Source organism: Stegostoma tigrinum, chromosome 32 (assembly GCF_030684315.1).
Source record: "Stegostoma tigrinum isolate sSteTig4 chromosome 32, sSteTig4.hap1, whole genome shotgun sequence".
Classification (NCBI taxonomy): Eukaryota; Metazoa; Chordata; class Chondrichthyes; order Orectolobiformes; family Stegostomatidae; genus Stegostoma; species Stegostoma tigrinum.
The window spans coordinates 24,876,119-24,894,959 of record NC_081385.1 but is presented as its reverse complement, the minus strand read 5'-3'; the positions used below and the strand labels follow the sequence as shown (position 1 = coordinate 24,894,959).

The window sequence follows — 18,841 nt, the reverse complement described above, 5'->3', positions numbered from 1 at the left end:
ACCTGAGGTTATGCAATTCGACTTTAAAGAGCTGCTGTTGCTATGAGAATTCAAACTAATGTATTGAATGCATTATAAATACATCATAATATATAATATACATGAATATATTGTAACTTTGGATATAAGATTCGTTTTTAGTGCATAGCTCTTACAAATCTTGAACCGAACATATTTTCAATAGCATGTTCCAATTCAGGATCACTTGGTCGAACTGATCCCACTAAGAGTAATGCAGAGCTAAAGGAGAGGAATCATACAGGACAGTGATACACTGTTACACATATTGCAAAAGCCAAACTAAATGGTTCTTTTATATTTTTCAGGCTTCGTAATGGACTCAATGGTATTCAAATTAAGAAAACTGGCGACAGGTCCATGCTTACATTTTTTAATGTCTCTGAAGAGGATTATGGAAACTACACCTGTGTGGCAATGAACAAACTTGGCACCTCAAATACAAGTGTACTCCTCTTTGGTAGGTACCTGTCATAAAGTTGCTTGCCATGTAAGATATTTGACATCACACTGAAAATTACAAGAGTGTAGGTTTAGATCATAAGAAAGGGACAATAACAATACTTTATCCCAAACATAGGGTATTTGCTTTCTCCTCTTGCATCAGTTTAACAGGAACTGAGAAATCATACTTTATTTTCCTATCTGCCAGTAACCTGACAGGGACTGCATTGTTAAGATACTTTAGTTTTATCTTTTCCACTAAATGCAGTCGCTGTCTTTTATGAGAGATGTTCATGGAGTTTTTTTTTCAGGCACTGAATGATTTCTGTTAAAATTAAATCTTTAATGTTAGACTTTTATTGGTTAAGCTGATAAATTAGATAAATAATTGCATTTTTACCAAAGTACTTCACAAAATGACTATGATTTCATTTAGCTCCAAGCTAACCATGCCTGCAGAGCTGAAGAGTTAGAAATTTATACATTGAGTATTTAATAGAATTATATTATGTACTATTTTGCAGGATGATTTGCGTTTATGAATTCAATTAGAACAAAATGTTATTCTTCTTATTGCATGATAGAACTTTATGAAGTATATACAAGAATTGTTAAGTATGTCACTTGCTGTTATATCTCAATGCAGTTTATGAAATTAAACTTTATTAAATGAAACACATTCCTGAAATGTAGGTTGCTAAGCACGTGTGTCCATTGCTATTTTATCCTCACCAACAATGTTTTTTTTGGGGAGAAGTTAAATTCTAATATATGCTGTATGTTAGCTCCATGACTGTGCTTTTGAGTCCCAATGTAAAATTTCTTAGTCTTGTTGTTTATTGTTTTCAGTGTTCATTTCATGTTATGATTTTTTAAAACCAATACCACACAGTTTCCTTTCATCCAGCTAGGATCTGGAAAATTATAAAAATAGCATTTTCCGTTTGAATACATTAATATTAATCACATTCAGGTCAACATGGTTGCAAGAAAGATTTAATATCTTGAGAATCTGATTCAGCTGAACACCCATCAAAGGAGCAGTTTAAGATGAATTTTAATAGTTTTATGCCTTTCCTGAAAAAAAGAGTCAGTCCTTTGATCACATATCTTTATGGGCAGTGAAATATAAATGCTCATTTTGTGCATGGAAGTTGCAATAATCTTTAAAATCTAAATATTTTGAGAACTACTTTGACCTACTAAATAATCTACGTTTGATTTAAAAATCTGTGTCTCAAACAAGAATATCTATTAATGGCTGAACTGTTAATTCTCTGAAATATGAGTTCACACGATGGAAATTCAAAATAGCACATCCTTGTGAATGCAGAACCAATTTCACATAGGTTGAGTCCATTTGAACAAGCCTTCAGAATCCAGTTGCTAAAATGACCGAAGGCAGTCTTCTTTGTGGTGCATGTTAAAAATAAACTTGTTTTATTTCTCAAGTAAATTTTGCTTACTGACACTGACCTCTATTCATTCAGGAGCAGCCCATTTCTATTTTTGATTTACATCCACATTACTTCTCAAGTTTACTAACTACTGAACACAGCAGATGGTGTTTGACCACTTATCCTGTTTGGGCATTTAATCACAATGTCTCTATTGAGACAACAATATAGCCTCAACATTGTTCCTTCATCAGAAAGTAAATTCTTTGATGCTGTTATAATATAAAGATACCATTTTCTTTTTCCATTCCTTAATCAAAACAACAAGCTTAATGTTGAGTGATAATGGGAACTGCAGATGCTGTAGAATCCAAGATAACAAAGTGTGGAGCTGGATGAACACAGCAGGCCAAGCAGCATCTCAGGAGCACAAAAGCTGACGTTTCGGGCCTAGACCCTTCATCAGAGACGGGGATGGGGAGAGGGAACTGGAATAAATAGGGAGATAGGGGGAGGTGGACCGAAGATGGAAAGAAAAGAAGATAGGTAGAGAGGAGAATATAGGTGAGGAGGTAGGGAGGAGATAGGTCAGTCCAGGGAAGACAGACAGGTCAAGGGGGCGGGATGAGGTGGTAGGTAGGAAATGGAGGTGCGGCTTGAGGTGGGAGGAAGGGATGGGTGAGAGGAAGAACAGGTTAGGGAAGTGTAGACAGGCTGGGCTGGTTTTGGGATGCAGTCGGGGGAGGGGTCGAGCTGGGCTGGTTTTGGGATGCAGTGGGGGAAGGGGAAATTTTGAAGCTTGTGAAGTCCACATTGATACCATTGGTCTGCAGGGTTCCCAAGCGGAATATGAGTTGCTGTTCTTGCAACCTTCGGGTGGTATCATTGTGGCACTACAGGAGGCCCATGATGGACATGATGGACATTCCACTCCCGCAATCCCAGATGTCCATGTTCTTCAAGGACCGCAACTTCCCCCCACAGTGGTCGAGAACGCCCTTGACCGTGTCTCCCGCATTTCCCGCAACACATCCCTCACACCCCGCCCCTGCCACAACTGCCCCCAGAGGATCCCCCTCGTTCTGACATACCACCCCACCAACCTCCGGATACAACGCATCATCCTCCGACACTTCCGCCATCTACAATCCAACCCCACCACCCAAGCCATTTTTCCATCCCCACCCTTGTATGTCTTCCGGAGAGACCACTCTCTCCGCGACTCCCTTGTCTGCTCCACAGTCCCCTCCAACCCCACGAAACCTGGCACCTTCCCCTGCAAACGCAGGAAGTGCTACACTTGTCCCCACACCTGCTCCCTCACCCCTATCCCAGGCCCCAAGATGACCTTCCATATCAAGCAGTTGTTCACCTGCACATCTGCCAATGTGGTATATTGTATCCATTGCACCCGGTGTGGCTTCCTCTACATTGGGTAAACCAGGCGGAGGCTTGGGGACTGCTTTGCAGAACACCTCCGCTCGGTTCGCAACAAACAGCTGCACCTCCCAGTCGCGAAGCATTTTGACTCCCCCTCCGATTCCTCAGACGACATGCCCATCATGGGCCTCCTGCAATGCCACAATGATGCCACGCGAAGGTTGCAAGAACAGCAACTCATATTCTGCTTGGGAACCCTGCAGCCCAATGGTATCAATGTGGACTTCACCAGCTTCAAAATTTCCCCTTCCCCCACTGCATCCCAAAACCAGCCCAGTTCGACCCCTCCCCCCACTGCATCCCAAAACCAGCCCAGCCTGTCTCCACTTCCCTAACCTGTTCATCCTCTCACCCATCCCTTCCTCCCACCTCAAGCCGCACCTCCATTTCCTACCTACCACCTCATCCCGCCTCCTTGACCTGTCCGCCTTCCCTGGACTGACCTATCCCCTCCCTACCTCCTCACCTATACTCCCTTCTCTACCCATCTCCTTTTCTTTCCATCTTCAGTCCGCCTCCCCCTCTCTCCCTATTTATTCCAGTTCCCTCTCCCCATCCCCCTCTCTGATGAAGGGTCTAGGCCCGAAACATCAGCTTTTGTGCTCCTGAGACGCTGCTTGGCTTGCTGTGTTCATCCAGCTCCACACTTTGTTATCTTAAGCTTAATGTTGAGTATGTGACTGACTATAAAGTCCTCTTTGCTTTGCCAGAACTATGATACAATCGGCACCAGATTGTTGGAGAGATTTCACTGTGTACTATTTTGAAAACAAGAATCTGCTGCACAGCATGTCAGTTGGCAAGAAAGTAGTCAACACATGGCCCTTAAAAACATCCTTCTCAATTGTGAATCTTGGGATTTTGTTTGGCTTTTAGTGCAGAAATGGTAACCTTAAGTAGTACATAACTACTTCATTGGAGCTGATAAAACGCTCTTTAGTTAAATTGTTCTCGTTGATGATATTTAGCATTTTAGTTAGTACAGTGATTTAATTCTGAAAATTTAGGATTATCTGTAAATTTGTGAATGTACAGGGACAGTACAAGATTGAAAAGGTTAGTGTTTGAGGATAGAAACCAAAAACACCAGATTCCACATGATTTTTAATGTTAATGCAGTCACCAAATCCTACACATTTTGGTCTCAGGAAAAGTACTTTTTCACCCTTACAGGTAATAATGTTTTTGAAACAAATATTTTCCATTTTCTGAAAATAACCATTTACAGGCTTAAAAAATTGAGATTTTGCTGCTGTCTGACTGAAACAACACAGCAGTTTGAGTTCCCTTCTTTTACATCCCAGTTCAGTCACCTTGCATGGGGAAGGCACTGGCCTAGTGGTATCATCATTGGACTGTTAATCCAGAGACCCAGATAATGTCCTGGGGAGCGGTGTTTGAATCCTTCAATGGCATATAGTGGAATTTGAATTCAATCTAATATCTGGAATTAAGAAGCTAATGATAACCATCAATCCATTGTCAATTTTTTGGAAAATCCCATATGGTTCACTAATTTCCTTTAGGGTAGGAAACTGCCGTTCTTATCCAATCTTGCTTACATGTGACTCCAGACCCACAGCAATTTGGTTAACTCTGAACTGCCCTCTAGACAATTAGGGATGGGCAATAAATGCTGCCTCGCCAGCAATGCCCTCATCCCACTAATGAATAAATGAATATGAATCTGATGCTTGTCTGTTTATTCATCTATCAACATGTTCCCTCTTCCAGGAAACAAGCATATCAGATTAAGCAGCAGCATAAGCTTGAAGTTATGGTGAATGTTATTTTTTGAAACAATTTTTAATTATTTCTTCCCCTGGTGTTTGTTGTTGCTACCTGTTCAAATTTAATAGTCATTAATTTCCATAAAATTGCATTATTTCTAGATGTAACCTGAGGTATCCCAAGCTGTGGATCAAGTCTTATTCCAAATACTTTAGCTTTAAAACTTTATGGGGTTTTACTGAAAATCAAGCATCCAGTCTCTGCTTGTAATGACCCCACACCATACAGGTATTTTTAATCAACCTGTTCAGTGATGTTATGATGTATTTCTGGAGCAGATAGGACTTGAATTCATACCTTCTATACCAGGATAAGGGACAGTAACATTAGACCACAAAAGCCGGAAAGGATAAAGGGCTTTTGGGGAAACTCGTGGTATGCGAACAGGTGGACAGAGTTGTTAAGAAGGCGTATGGTGTGTTAGCTTTCATTAATAGAGGGATTGAATTAAGACCCATGAAGTTGTTCTCCAGCTATACAAAAGCCTGGTTCGGCCACATCTGGAGTATTGTGTCCAGTTCTGGTCACCTCATTACTGGAAAGATGTGGAAGTATTGGAAAGGGTGCAGAGGAGATTTACCAGGATGTTGCCTGGAATGGAGGGAAGGCCTTACGAGGAAAGGTTGAGAGAGCTAGGGCTTTTCTGTTTAGAATGATGAAGGATGAGAGGTGACTTGACAGAGGGGTACAAAATGAGCAGAGGTATGGATAGAGTGGATAGCGAGAGACTTTCTAACTAGGGTGGAGGTATCTATGACAAGGGGGCATAGTTTTAAAGCAAGTGGAGGTAGATGGAGGGAGATGTCAGAGGTAGTTTTTTTACTCAGAGTAGTAGGGGTATGGAATGCATTGCCAGAGAGCTTAGTGGAGTTGGCCTCATTAGGGGCATTTAAGCAGCTCTTTGATAGGCATATAGATGATAGTATAAGGTAGGGGTGGAGGTTAGATAGATCTTAAGATTAGGGTAAAAGTTCGGCACAATATCATGGGCCAAGGGCCTGTACTGTGCTGTATGGTTCTATGCTGTATATGACCCTGTGTCAACTGTAGAAATCCCTAACAATATGAGGAAAATATGGGCTCCAATTGCTTGATTGCCCCCCCCACGTAATGTTTGCTGAAGCTCAGTGGAAACTGCAAGTGAACAGTTAAAATTAGTGTTTACATCATTTCTGCTGATCTTCCAACAAGGTTATTGCAGAGACCAAAGAGATCTTGTGAAGGTTTACATTCATCTGTTCCTTTTTAGCTTTTTTCGAATCTGTCCAGCATTCTAGTACTGGAACATTAATTGTTGGTAAAATCAAAGATGTTGTCTGTGATTCTCAGGTTCCTTTATTTTTCTTTTTTTGATGATCAGCTGTGTCCGATTTTAATTATTCTTGCGAGTTCACAGACTTAGGTTTCTGTATTCTGAATGGTATTCACTTAATTGAATATAGACTTAACTTAAAAATTAAGTCAGAACTTGGTGCAATGGAGACCCATTTGACTCAGTCAGATGGAACTGCTGATTAAGGTGAAATGTGTCAGTGGTTTAGTTTACCATCACATGTGTGATCTAGAGTTGGTCGTGGTAAAGAATATGTTAGATTAACAACTAAATGGTTGACTTGCTGTTGTACTGAATAAAGTAAGAACATTGTAACTGAAATGCTTCTCCTAGCTTTTGCTCCTCAGCGAGTGAATGGAAAGTGCTGTTCAATAGTTAATTTGCCACTTGGTCTCATTGACCTCACATAAACAAAGTTCCAATTTTATTTATCATTAAGAATATATTTTATGAGCAATGGAAATGGAGAAAATATGAGTTTGGAAATCATAGAGTCATAGATATATACAGTATGGAAACAGACCCTTCAGTCCAACTTGTTCTTAACAACCAGATATCCTAAATTAATCCAGTCCCATTTGCCAGCATTTAGCCCAAATCCCTCTAAATCTTTCATATTATTGCACCCATGCAGATACCTTTTAAATGTTGTAATTGTACCAGCCTCCACCACTTCCTCTGGTAGCTCATTCCATACACATACCACTCTCAGTATGAAAAGTTGTCCCTTAGGTCCCTTTTATATTTTTCTCCTCTCAACTTAAACCTGTGACCTCTAATTAAATTAAAATTAAAACCCAGGAGGAAAGCCCATTCAGCGTTTTCTTTCTGCCTCATCGTTCTTTCATGTGCACTTCAATATATGGTGCTCAAGAAAAAACTAACATTTATTCCTGACTTGTGTACCTGTATATAGTAAAAAGGAAAGATGGCTGATTAAAAACACACATGAAAATAAAAGACAAAGCATTTCAAAAATGAATATTGTGTTTCTTATTTGTTAACAATTTATAATAAAGGAAATGAACTTTCATTATTTATCTCCTGAAAATCTTTCATAGTCTTGGAGACTATGATGAGATGCTCCATTTGTTCTTCTTGTTCAGTTAAGTGTCTCAATATTTTACATTATTTTTAATAACTATAACTGTTTATTCCCTCTCTAACTCCTATTTCCTGCTTTTTTTTTCAAAGCTACATCTTTCCATCACCCCAAGTGTGTTGTTTAGACTGCTTTCTATTATTACTGTTCTCTATACAAATCTTTGCATTTGGAGCAGAAATAAACTATTTAGCATTCTCGTCTGCATCATAGAAACACAGGAGCAGGAGGAGACCGTTTGCCCTTTAAGCCTGCTCCACCATTCATTTTGATCATGTCTGATCATTCAAGTCAATTGCCTGTTCCTAGGTTTCCACCGCATCCTTTGAACCCATTAACCCCAAGAACGATATCCAACTCCTTCTTGAAAAAGGGTCGCTCATTGAAATTGTGGCCTCAACTCTACGTTCCTGCTTCCCTGTGATAACTTTTGATTCCTTAATCCCAAGTTAGACAATAAACTCTCTCCTTCTGTCTTAACAGTATTCAATGAGAATACTGTCACTGCTTAACTATGCTGCCAATACTCTTAAGATTTGCTTTAGCCCACCTCACTTATTTAATTTGCTGCAACTCTTCTATGTATCATTTCTGCAAGGAATCTCTTGTTTAAGTTTAATCCAGATGAAGCCATTCCATTGTTGAGGCCCTGTATTTGCTTCAGAGTGAAAATGACATGTATTGATGTGTCTAATTTGCTGCTGTTTAAGTATGGTAACGTATGGCTCTGGGTGTCATCCAAAGCTTGTTACAGTTGAATTTTTACTGTTTAATTCAATGCTTAAGGCTTTAAAATTTCCTTTGCAAATTTTTCGTTATTGCATATACTCCAGTGTAAGCCAACTGGCCAAATTTTCCTTAATATTCCCCTTGCATGTTATATTCCACTTTGCCTCCATGAGGGGTATTATGTGGTATTATCACAGGATTGTTTATCCAGAGACTGAGGGGATGATCTGGGGACCTGGGTTTGAATCCTGCCATGTAGATGGTGGAATTTAAGAATCTGAAATTAAGAGCCTAACAATGACCATGCAACCAGAGTCAATTGTCACAAAAAACCCATCTAGCTCATGATTATCTTTGAGGGAAGGAAATTACCATCCTTACGTGGTCTGGACTGCGTGAGACTCCAGACCCACAGCAATGTAATTGATTCTTAACTGTCCTCTGGCATGGATCATAAATACTGGCCTATTTGGTGATGCCCTCATCTTATGAATTTTTTTTTAAAAATCTGAACATCTCAGAGGCTAAAAAATCTCTACTTGGCGATAGAAAGTCCTTCCAGTGATCTCCCTGGATAACCATGTGCTTCACAATGTCATGTTATTACTCTTGAATTCCCTTTCTGGTGTTACCATCCTTGTTGCATGATAGTTATCAATATTTTCATACCCACAGAAAGTCTAATACATGATAAACTATTTCTGTGACTTCTCACAATTAAGGTCATGTATACTTCTATGTGTACACTAGTTAGCAATGTAATTTTCTTACTCCACAACAACAATGATCTGCCCATTCAAGCCATGCAATCTCTAAAATTAATATGTGAACTTCTTCCACGTTTACAGCATGTTAAGAAAAAAAAAACCTTGATGCCTGGAAATTCAGTACAATTTTAGTAGTATTACTGAATTTTTCCACACATTTCAATCTAAAGGGCTCAGGGACAACAGAAAATTACACCTATAGCAATTTCCATATCCTCAAGCTCATTAAATATTCCAATACAGAAATAAGACCAAGTCTGCAATGATGACATTCTGCATGTGTGCTACAAAGCTTTATTCAATCATAAACATCCTTGTGGTTCGTGCTTCAGTAATAATTTGTGACTCTTGCTACCACTGCCTGTGTCAAGAAATATTTTCAATCTCACATTTAGTTATTTTTGTCACTGTCTTCTATTTTCTGCATTTTTAAAAACCAGAGAAAACAATGAAACAACGTTTCTCTTCGGAAAACCTTTCATAAATGTGGAAACTTCAAAAGCAGTCCCAGCTTCACTGAAACTTTGCAAATCTCGAAGCCCAGTTGTGCCTTATATCTATGATGGAATCCCATTAGATTCCTGCTGCACCATTTTAATTATATTTAATATCCCTTCTATAATGTGGTTGCCCAAATCATCACTCAAACTACAATTTGAGCAGTTTGTACAAATTCAATGCAGCCTTGTTTTTGTGTTTTATGCTTTAAATTACAAAATCAAACATTCTACTCGCCCTTTTTTATTTGGTATCTACTTGTACTATGTCCACATTTATTGGTTTTGTCTTACTGAATACAAAATGTATCTGATTCTCTAAGATAAAACAAAGAAATGTGGATACTAGAGGTCTGAAATAAAACAAAAATGCTGGAGAAACTCAGCAAGTCTATTGGTGTCTATGGAGAGAAAACCAGAATTGATGGTTCGAGTCCAGTGACGTTTGGTCAGAAGGTTCCGCAGAGAGCTGTGAATTTCCCATTTCTGGCTAATGTGTTAGAATTATAGAATCCCTACAATGTGGAGAGAGGCCATTTGGCCCACCAAGTCAGCACTGACCTCCATCCCACCCAGACTCAGCCATGACCCCTCATTTCCCATGGCTAACCCACCTATACCTGCACATCCCTAGATACTACATAACAATTTAACATGCCCAATCCATTCAATCTGCACACCTTTGGACTGTGGGAGGAAACCAGAGTACCCAGAGGAAACCCATTCAGACACAGGGAGAAGGTACAGACTCCACAGAGTTACCCAAGGTTGGAAGAAAACCCCGTGTCCCTGGGACTGTGAGGCAGCAGTCCCAACCACTGTGCCACTAATGCTGCTCATTTTGCATTCATGAATGCTATTCCGATGAGCTTGAGTGGTGATGGTAATTCAGGAATGCTAACATGTGGAAAGCATTTTATCAACAGTGAAAGAGACTGAAGTCCATTGGGGATGATCTTGAACCCTGCAGCCCAATGGTATCAATGTGGATTTCACCAGCTTCAAAATCTCCCCTCCCCCACTGCATCCCAAAACCAGCCCAGCTTGTCCCCACCTCCCTAACCTGTTCTTCCTCTCACCTATCTCCTCCTCCCACCTCAAACCGCATCTCCATTTCCTACCTACTAACCTCATCCTGCCCCCTTGACATTTCCGTCCTCCCCGGACTGACCTATCCCCTCCCTACCTCCCCACCCATACTCTCCTCTCCACCTATCTTCTCCTCTATCCATCTTTGGTCCACCTCCTCCCCTCTCCCTATTTATTTCAGAACCCTCTGCCCATCCCCCTCTCTGATGAAGGGTCTAGGCCCAAAAAGTCAGCATTTGTGCTCCTGAGATGCTGCTTGGCCTGCTGTGTTCATCCAGCTCCACACTTTGTTATCCCAACAGTGAAAGTCCGGAAAGCCAATTGAAAATTTTAACCTGTCTTTGGGAATCTGTATTTTTGATTCGCCTGCTTGCCTTTGTAAAAGCTCTAGGATGGCCTGAAAAACTCTGGCCAATATTACTAAAATCTTGATGCCTTTTACACAATTGTAACAAGTGCCACTTATTCTGTCCGATGCTTGTGTTTCGAGCATTCTGATTGTTTTGTGTTATCCCTCCTTATATTTACTTCTGATGGAGGAAGGTAGCAGGCCAGACTGCATCAGAGGAGTAGCAAAGTCAACATTTTGCATTTACACCCTTCATCAGGACAGGGGAAGGGAAGAGAGCTCGAAAAAAAAGACATCGAGGGGAGGGGCTGGGGGAAGACCAGTGGGATGATTTTTGGTGGATACAGGTGGGAGGGCAGTGGAGACTGGTCACTGGAAAGGGTGGGGCGAATAGGTGGCAAAGATAGACAGGTTTTGTCCGGTCAAGGAGGCAAGGATGGGATGAAGGATTGGACATGGGGTGTGGGCAGAGTTGGGGAGCTTTTAAACTGATGAATTCTACATAGAGGTCATTGGGCTATAGGCTCCTGAAGTGGAATATGAGGTGTTTTTCCTCTAGTTTGCATGTGATGTCATTGTGACACTGGAGGAGGCCCAGGATGGACATGTCACCAAGGGAGTGTGGGGGGAGTTAAATGGTTGGTAACTGGAAAGTGTTGCTGATTATAGCATACAGAGTGCAGTTGTTCCGTGAATCGGTCACCAAGTCACCTGGACCATCTCCGACACCTCCCTCCCCTTCCCGAACCACTCCGTCTCCATCTCCAGTAACTGTCTCAGCACCAGCATCTATTTCAAACTCACCAACTCCCGCAACTACTCTTGACTACACCTCCTCTGACTCACCATCCTGCAAGAATGCAATCCCTTACTCCCAATTCCTCCATCTTCGCTGCATCTGTTCCCAATGAGGTGCATTCCAATCCCGGACATCCCACATGTCAAGGACCACAGAATCTCCCCTCCAGTGATTCATAATGCCCTCAACCACATCTCCTGCATTTCCCACACTTCTGCCCTCGAACCCCCTCCTCCAAACCCAACAAAAATAAGGACAGTGTCCTTCTGGTCATCACATACCACCCCACCAACCTTTGCATCCAGAGTATCATCTCCACCGCTTTTGTCACCTCCAATCCGACCGAAGCACCAAAGACATATTTCCCTGCCCACCCCATCTGTCTTTCATAGGGACTGCTCACTCTGCAACTCCCTCATCCGCTCCACACTCCCCAATGACCCCACCACACGTAGCACCTTTCCCTACAACCATAAGAGCTGTTACACTTTCTGCTACATCTCCCCTCTCACCTCTGTCCAAGGCCCCAAACAACCTTAAAGGGATCCATGTCCTCCAACCTGGTCCCCTGTATCCATTGCTTCTGATGTGGCCTCCTCTACATCGACAAGACCACGTGCAGACTCGGTGACAGATTTGTGGAGCACTGGTGCTCTGTACTCTTAAATCACCAACACCTGCTGGTTGCCAACCGTTTGACTCCCCCTCCCACTGCCCGGGTCACATGTCCATCCTGGGCCTCTTCCACTGCCACAAGGATGCCACCCGAAAACGGGAGGAGCAACACCTCATATTCCATCTCGGGAGCCTACAGCCCGAAGGCCTCAACATAGAATTCACCAGTTTCAAAATCTCCCAACCCTGACACCATCCCATGTCCAATCCTTCCTCTCATCCCCACCTCCTTGACCTGACAAAACCTGTCTACCTTCTTTCCCACCTACCTACCCCACCCTTCCTCTTGACCAATCTCCACCTGTCACCATCCCACCTACCTTCCCCCAGCCCCTCTCACCCTCTCTCTATGTATTTCAGAACTCCCATCCCCTTCCAAGTCCTGATGGAGGGTGTAAACTTGAAGCATTGGCTTCCCTGCTCCTCTGATGCTGCGTGACCTGCTGTGTTCCTTCAGCTCCACACTGTTTTTACTTCTGATTGTCTGCCTTATGCTGTACTCCTTACATAGTTTGTTTTCCCAGGTGTGATGTAATTACTGTCAACCAGCTGTGACTTAATTTCCATCTGATAGCCTCAGGAAGAGGTTTAACAATTAAAATTTGTCTGTTGGGAGCAGTCTGCTCATTCATTGCTTTCCTCTGTTCCAGCTAGATTGTTGATTGTTCTCCCTTGACAGATGCCTGCCATGTTCTGACCACCTTGGCTTATCCATTGGAAATTCTGCTGCTGGCCCGAGCATCCACATGTCGAGGCTGCTGCAATTTCATCTGTCCTTTTGGAGTTCATTCCCAAACAGTGCAAGCCCCTGTTTTGTGTTCCTATTGCATAGCACGATAAAACGATAGATTCAGTTCTGAATGAATTGCTTAAAAAAATTAAGAATATACTAAAGTCCAAAGGGAGCTGCTTTATGCAATGTGAGGGGTGGATAACAAATTATCCTCTCTGCATAAAACCTTCTGAGCAGCTGTTTGAGCCAAACAGAGTTTTATGAGTATGAAGGACAGACAGAAGGTAAAGAGACTTGGTCTATTGTTCTTCATACCTCCATTCACCTAAGCACCCATTCTTCCATTTCCCCCCCAACCTTGTCCACAAACAGTTTTCTGCCACCAGTACTGTAACTTAGAACCACTCACTGCTCTATTTCCTCCTGCTCCCTACTGCAACTTGAACCTATATATAAACCGTCGTAAGGAGAACAAAACATTTCAAGGTGCTTTGTATCACCAAACAAAATTTAACATGGAACCTCAGAAGAAAGTATTTACACAACTGAAGAAGATAATTCAACATGCAGACTGAGGAAGAGGGAACCAGCTGACTGAAAAGAAGACTGTCCCACAGTCATACTGTGCTGTAGTGAGTGCTACAATTACCTAGTTGTAGGAGTATCTGCCCATCACTGGGGAACACCAAAAGCTCCATATGGGCACTAACAGTAGTGTAGGCAGTCCCACAAAGTAGATGGGTAGAATCTTAGAATCCGTACAATGTGAAAGCAGGCCATTTGGCCCATCAAGTCTACTAAGAACCTCTTGAAGGCATCCCACCCAAACCTACCCCTCTACCTAATTCCTGTAACCCTGCATTTCCTGTGACTACCCACCTAACCTTACACATGCCTCAACACTACAGAACCAATTACAATGGACGATCCATCTAGCCTGTGTCTCATTGGACTCTGGGAGTAAACTGAAGCAGCCAGAGGTACCCCTTGCAGACACGGGGAGAATATACAAACTCCATACAGTTGCCTGAGGGTGGAATCGAATCCAGGTTCTGGCACTGTGAGGCAACAATGCTAATCACTGAAGGGTCCCAAACTAAGTTAAATCCAGGGAATTGGATTGGGAAGAGTTCGGAAATCTGCAACAAAGGATTCAGTGAAGTCAATGGGTGGATTTTTCAGACAGGATTTTTTTTTACCTTTACTCATTAACAGGATGAGGGCTTTGCTGGCTAGGCAGCATTTATGGCCCATCTCAACCACATTGCTGTGGATCTAGAATCACATGTAGTCCAGCCCAGGTAAGGATGGCAGCTTCCTTCCCTAAAGGGCATTAGTGAACCAGATGGGCTTTTCCCCTGTCAATTGACAATGGATGCACTGTCATAAATAGATTCTTAATTTCAGTTGTTTATTGAATTCAGGTTCCATCATCTGCCATGGCAGGATTTGAACCTGGGTCTCTGGATTAACAGTCCAGCGATAGTACCACTAGATCATTACATCCCTCTAGGATACAATGGGAACAATGTGGGAGTACTTTCTCTCAGTGGATGGTTCCCCCAATGTGTAAAATATACACCCTGATGAAGAAAACTGCATTTCTTCCAGCCTTTTATAAACATATTTTTAAAAGAAAGCAGCCTGCCCACTCTTGCAGACACCAAGCATATTTTGGCACAGGCAGTGTAATATCAGAGCTAATTGAGATTTAACAATCTGGATTATTACTAATAACGTATTTAGACAGATGGCGGGTTGTCAGTTTTATCGCAGAGTGAGCTCAAGGGCAATTGGGAGAGCCATGTTCTAGCCACTAGGCCTATGCTATGTTCCTACCCACTGGACTAGCCCTTATTCAAAAATGTAGGTTTTCAGGTGCATCTTAAAGGAGGAGAAGAAATTAGGAATTCCAGGCCTTCGGCTCTTGGTGGTTGAAGGCAGAGCTTTCAAATATAGATCTATAAAACTGGATGCTTAGGAGACCAGAATTTGAGGTACTTCACTATCTTGGAATGCTGAAGGAGATATCAAGGATAAAAATCAAAAGGACAATTTGAAAACAATGAGAGAATTAAAATTTGAGGCATTTCTTAATCTGGAGCTTATGTAGATCAGGGGAACTTTTCCGAAGTACGCTGAAATTTACCGGGAGAAGGCCAAAAACTGTAATGTACATTATAGAGAGAGCAAGAAGAGACACCAATGTGACCGTCACAAAGAAAATTGTTTTAAATGTTGTCATGTGACATAAATGTCATTTCCTGTGAAGTCATAAAGAGCTAGCCTAAAGAGTGCTGCTGATTTTTGCCACATTCTTGGCGAGCAGGGCATAGGCAGCAGGGTATGAAATGGCTTCATGTTCACAGGCATAAAATGTGGGAACAAATCCTGAATGCATTCGGGTAGTTAAGTCTCAGTCTCAATATCTTGGCTGAGAATTTCAGAAGCTGATGAGATGTGGCAGGAGAGAATTGTGCAATGTTATAGAAGTGGAAATAGGTTGTCTTAGCGATGGAAAAGATGTAATCTTATTTTTGGATCAAATGTGACATCAAAGTTACAAATAGCCTGGTTCAGCCACTGTTCCCAGAAACAGGTTGTAGTCAGAGTGAAGGAACTATGGTGAGCTTCGTAGAAAATGGCTCCATCTTCCCAGTATTTAGGTGAAGGAAATTTGAACTGATCCAGTACTTGATGGTGGACAAGTAGTCTGATGATTTAACAGTAGTGAGGGCAACTGGGGCATAAGTATGGCTGAATATTACCTTTGGAAGCTGACAATGCACGTTCAAATTGGTACCACTCATAGGCAGTATGTCATGATAAATTGAACTTGACCCATGCTTGCTGCTTAGGAGACAACAGATGTCATGATTTAAGAATGCAAGAAGAGCCACTGATTTTCAAACTATGACTGAACAGATAAGATTGGGACCAACTTAGTGCAGCCTTAGCCAGGTGGATGACAAGTGAAGAGTCATTAGACCAGGATGGTGTCAAATTCTTTGGACAGGTCAAGAGAAAGAGAAAGGACAGTTTGCCTATGTCACAGTGTTATAGAAGGTCAACTCTTAGTTTGTTGATGGGATGTCAGTGTTGCTGGCAGAGGGAGTATTTATTGCTCATCCTTCATTGTCACATTCAGTCTATTCCACGCATTGAGAATTTGGAAAATGTCAGAGTCAGTGGGGACCTGAACTTAGATATTTGTAGTTATATTTGTCTGCCCATTTGAACATTGCTGATGTTTTATCAGGAATTATATTTGTCTTCATTTTAGGGACGTTGCCTAGATGAGCTGGAAGAGGTGAACTGCTAACCAGCAGGGTCCACCATGAATTGTTGCTGCGCTTGTGAGCTGTTGCTCTTCTATCCCTGAACTAATTGCTGAACAACATGCAGATCTAATACTTCTTTTGCATGAAATCTGTGTGCCAAATTAATTAAAGCTCATTAGACAAACTTTCTCATTTCCAATGAGCAGAACAGTACGAGACATGGACTTATGGAGTTGGAGTAGAATGTATCTTTCCTTGTCAGATAAAGCATGAGCCAAGTGACAAGTGATAATTACCCTGTGCACTGTTCTGAGGAAGGTCTGACATTCACAAATGTTTTCTCTGGTGTTAAGGGGTACAAAATTGCTTTCTGAGAATCTACACTTTAAAAAATTTATGTTTGACAAATATAAACTGAAATAGCAAATTTTTTGTTTGTTTCGTCAGTTATCATTCTGATGGAGGTTTGTATTTTCACATCTATTACAACCAGACTCAAATTTTCAGATAAGTTGAAAATCCTGTGATGAAGAGTCATGATATACTGCACTTGAAAACTTGTGTTCTAAAGTGGGGAAGTTGTGTATTGCTTTAACTTTGATTTGTATTTCTCTGATGTATGTGTTAAGAAAGGAAGGAGACAGATTTAGTTTCATTTGTGAGTTGTGAAGGTGGTGTTGTGTTGTTAAAATCCTTAAGGGCATTAGAACAAAGAATAGAAGCAAAGAATATGTAGTTGCCTAACAAAATGGTGTCCTATAAGCAAAGAAGACAAAGACAGGAAGAAAAATAATTTACAGCGGGTTTCTTTCAGAAACAAGTAGGTAATCCAGAAATAAATATGTTCCAGCAGCAATCCAGTTTTACAGCCATCAAGATAGGGCAGCAAAAAAGAAGCTCTGAATGGCTTTATTGTCAATCAGAGAAAATCTCAAGAAAGAGAAATTGTGAGAGATCAGTTCAAGGACCCCACATTAGGAAATAAGTAAGGGGTTAGCAGTTTATTTACAAGCCCCACATAGAAACATTGACTAAAGAAGTTGTATTGACTAAATGGATTAAATGGAAATTTACCAAAAATGAACAAATTACAGCTGTTCCAATTGCATAAGGAGCATTACAGTGGAGATAGGATGGCACCTCACTCTGCTTTCAGTATCATTAAGGATTTTTGTTGGACCACAAGTGTTGAAGCTTTATTTCTGATGTTTGTCTGAAGTCTATTTCAGCTAGTGGCTGTATCATTTATTGCAGTCAGCTTTTTTTTTTGTTTTCCTTCAATTTTATGTGTAATAGACTTCTCTGTTCTTGTGATGAAAGTATATGGTTGGCCTCTTTTGACTATGTTCGATGACTGAGCACGAAGTTAAATTATTGGCAAAAATAAAGCCTTATGGTCTACCAAGCAAGGTCTTGTTCTGGGATCTGACATGTCCAATATTATCATCAGCTCAGATCATGACACTCGACTCACCTTTAGCAATGATTGGCTAGATCCGGATTCGGAAGTTTCATGCTTCTTTTCAGCAGATCCTATTTTTATTGGTAGGGAAAGGCACCAACATATGACCCATACATGAGGGAAACAAGAACTCAGCAGGGTCATTCAGACAGACCCTTTTGTGAAGCAGCAAGGTCCTTGGCCTTCAAGATGAGATTTTTTTTCTTTAGTGTAGTTGTAAATGCACATGAAGGGTTGATATCCTCTGTAGGGCTGTCAAGCTGTGAAAATATCCAAGTATTCAGCCATTTGAATGAATAAATAAATAAGTGAAGACTGCCCATGTCAGTGAGAGGGATCTGTGAAGTTATTTTGCATTCCCAGCCCTTTAAAAAATTAATAACAGAATGTCTATGTCAGTGAGTGTTCATGTAGTCTTTGCATTGCATTACAATAGTGGATAGTTGACATTGCCCCAAGGATTATTTGTAATTTTTAATGACACCCACACCTCATGTCCCAACCATGTCAAAGCTTGCCCTCACCTACAAAAGTGGACCAGACTATCATAGGTGTATGCGAGTATATATTTTCAGTTTTAAAACAATTCTCACGTCAGTGTGTTGTTTAATCAAAAATTATAGCCAAATACTAATGAGCAGTAAAATCTTCCGAATAAAACAAAATTTGGACATAAATTTTATTCCTATTTAAAATATTCTTAACATTGAAGGCCATTTTTGTAATTTCCATCAATTACAACACAGACAGTATTTTCGTTGTGCTCAACTTGTGACCCTTAAGAAGATAGTAGTCAGCCATCATATTCCCATAATTTGTCGTTATATATTAACACTAATGTGGATATCGCATCTGATCTATTTTAACAAGTTTATTGTTTTAATTTTATGTGCATTGTGTTGGTTGACCTAATAATGTTTAAAATTATAAAATGA

General features: G+C 41.0%; 1 protein-coding gene across 7 annotated transcripts in view; it reads left to right on the top strand.

Moving 5' to 3' along the window:
* Positions 1-18,841, top strand: part of LOC125466979 (opioid-binding protein/cell adhesion molecule homolog) — a 918,931-nt gene that overhangs the window by 854,402 nt on the left and 45,688 nt on the right. For all 7 annotated transcript variants that reach the window (XM_048562240.2, XM_059639054.1, XM_059639056.1 and 4 more), the window contains one exon: positions 327-478. In XM_048562240.2, coding sequence (XP_048418197.1) covers positions 327-478 — 152 coding nt within the window. The remainder of the gene's footprint in view (positions 1-326; positions 479-18,841) is intronic.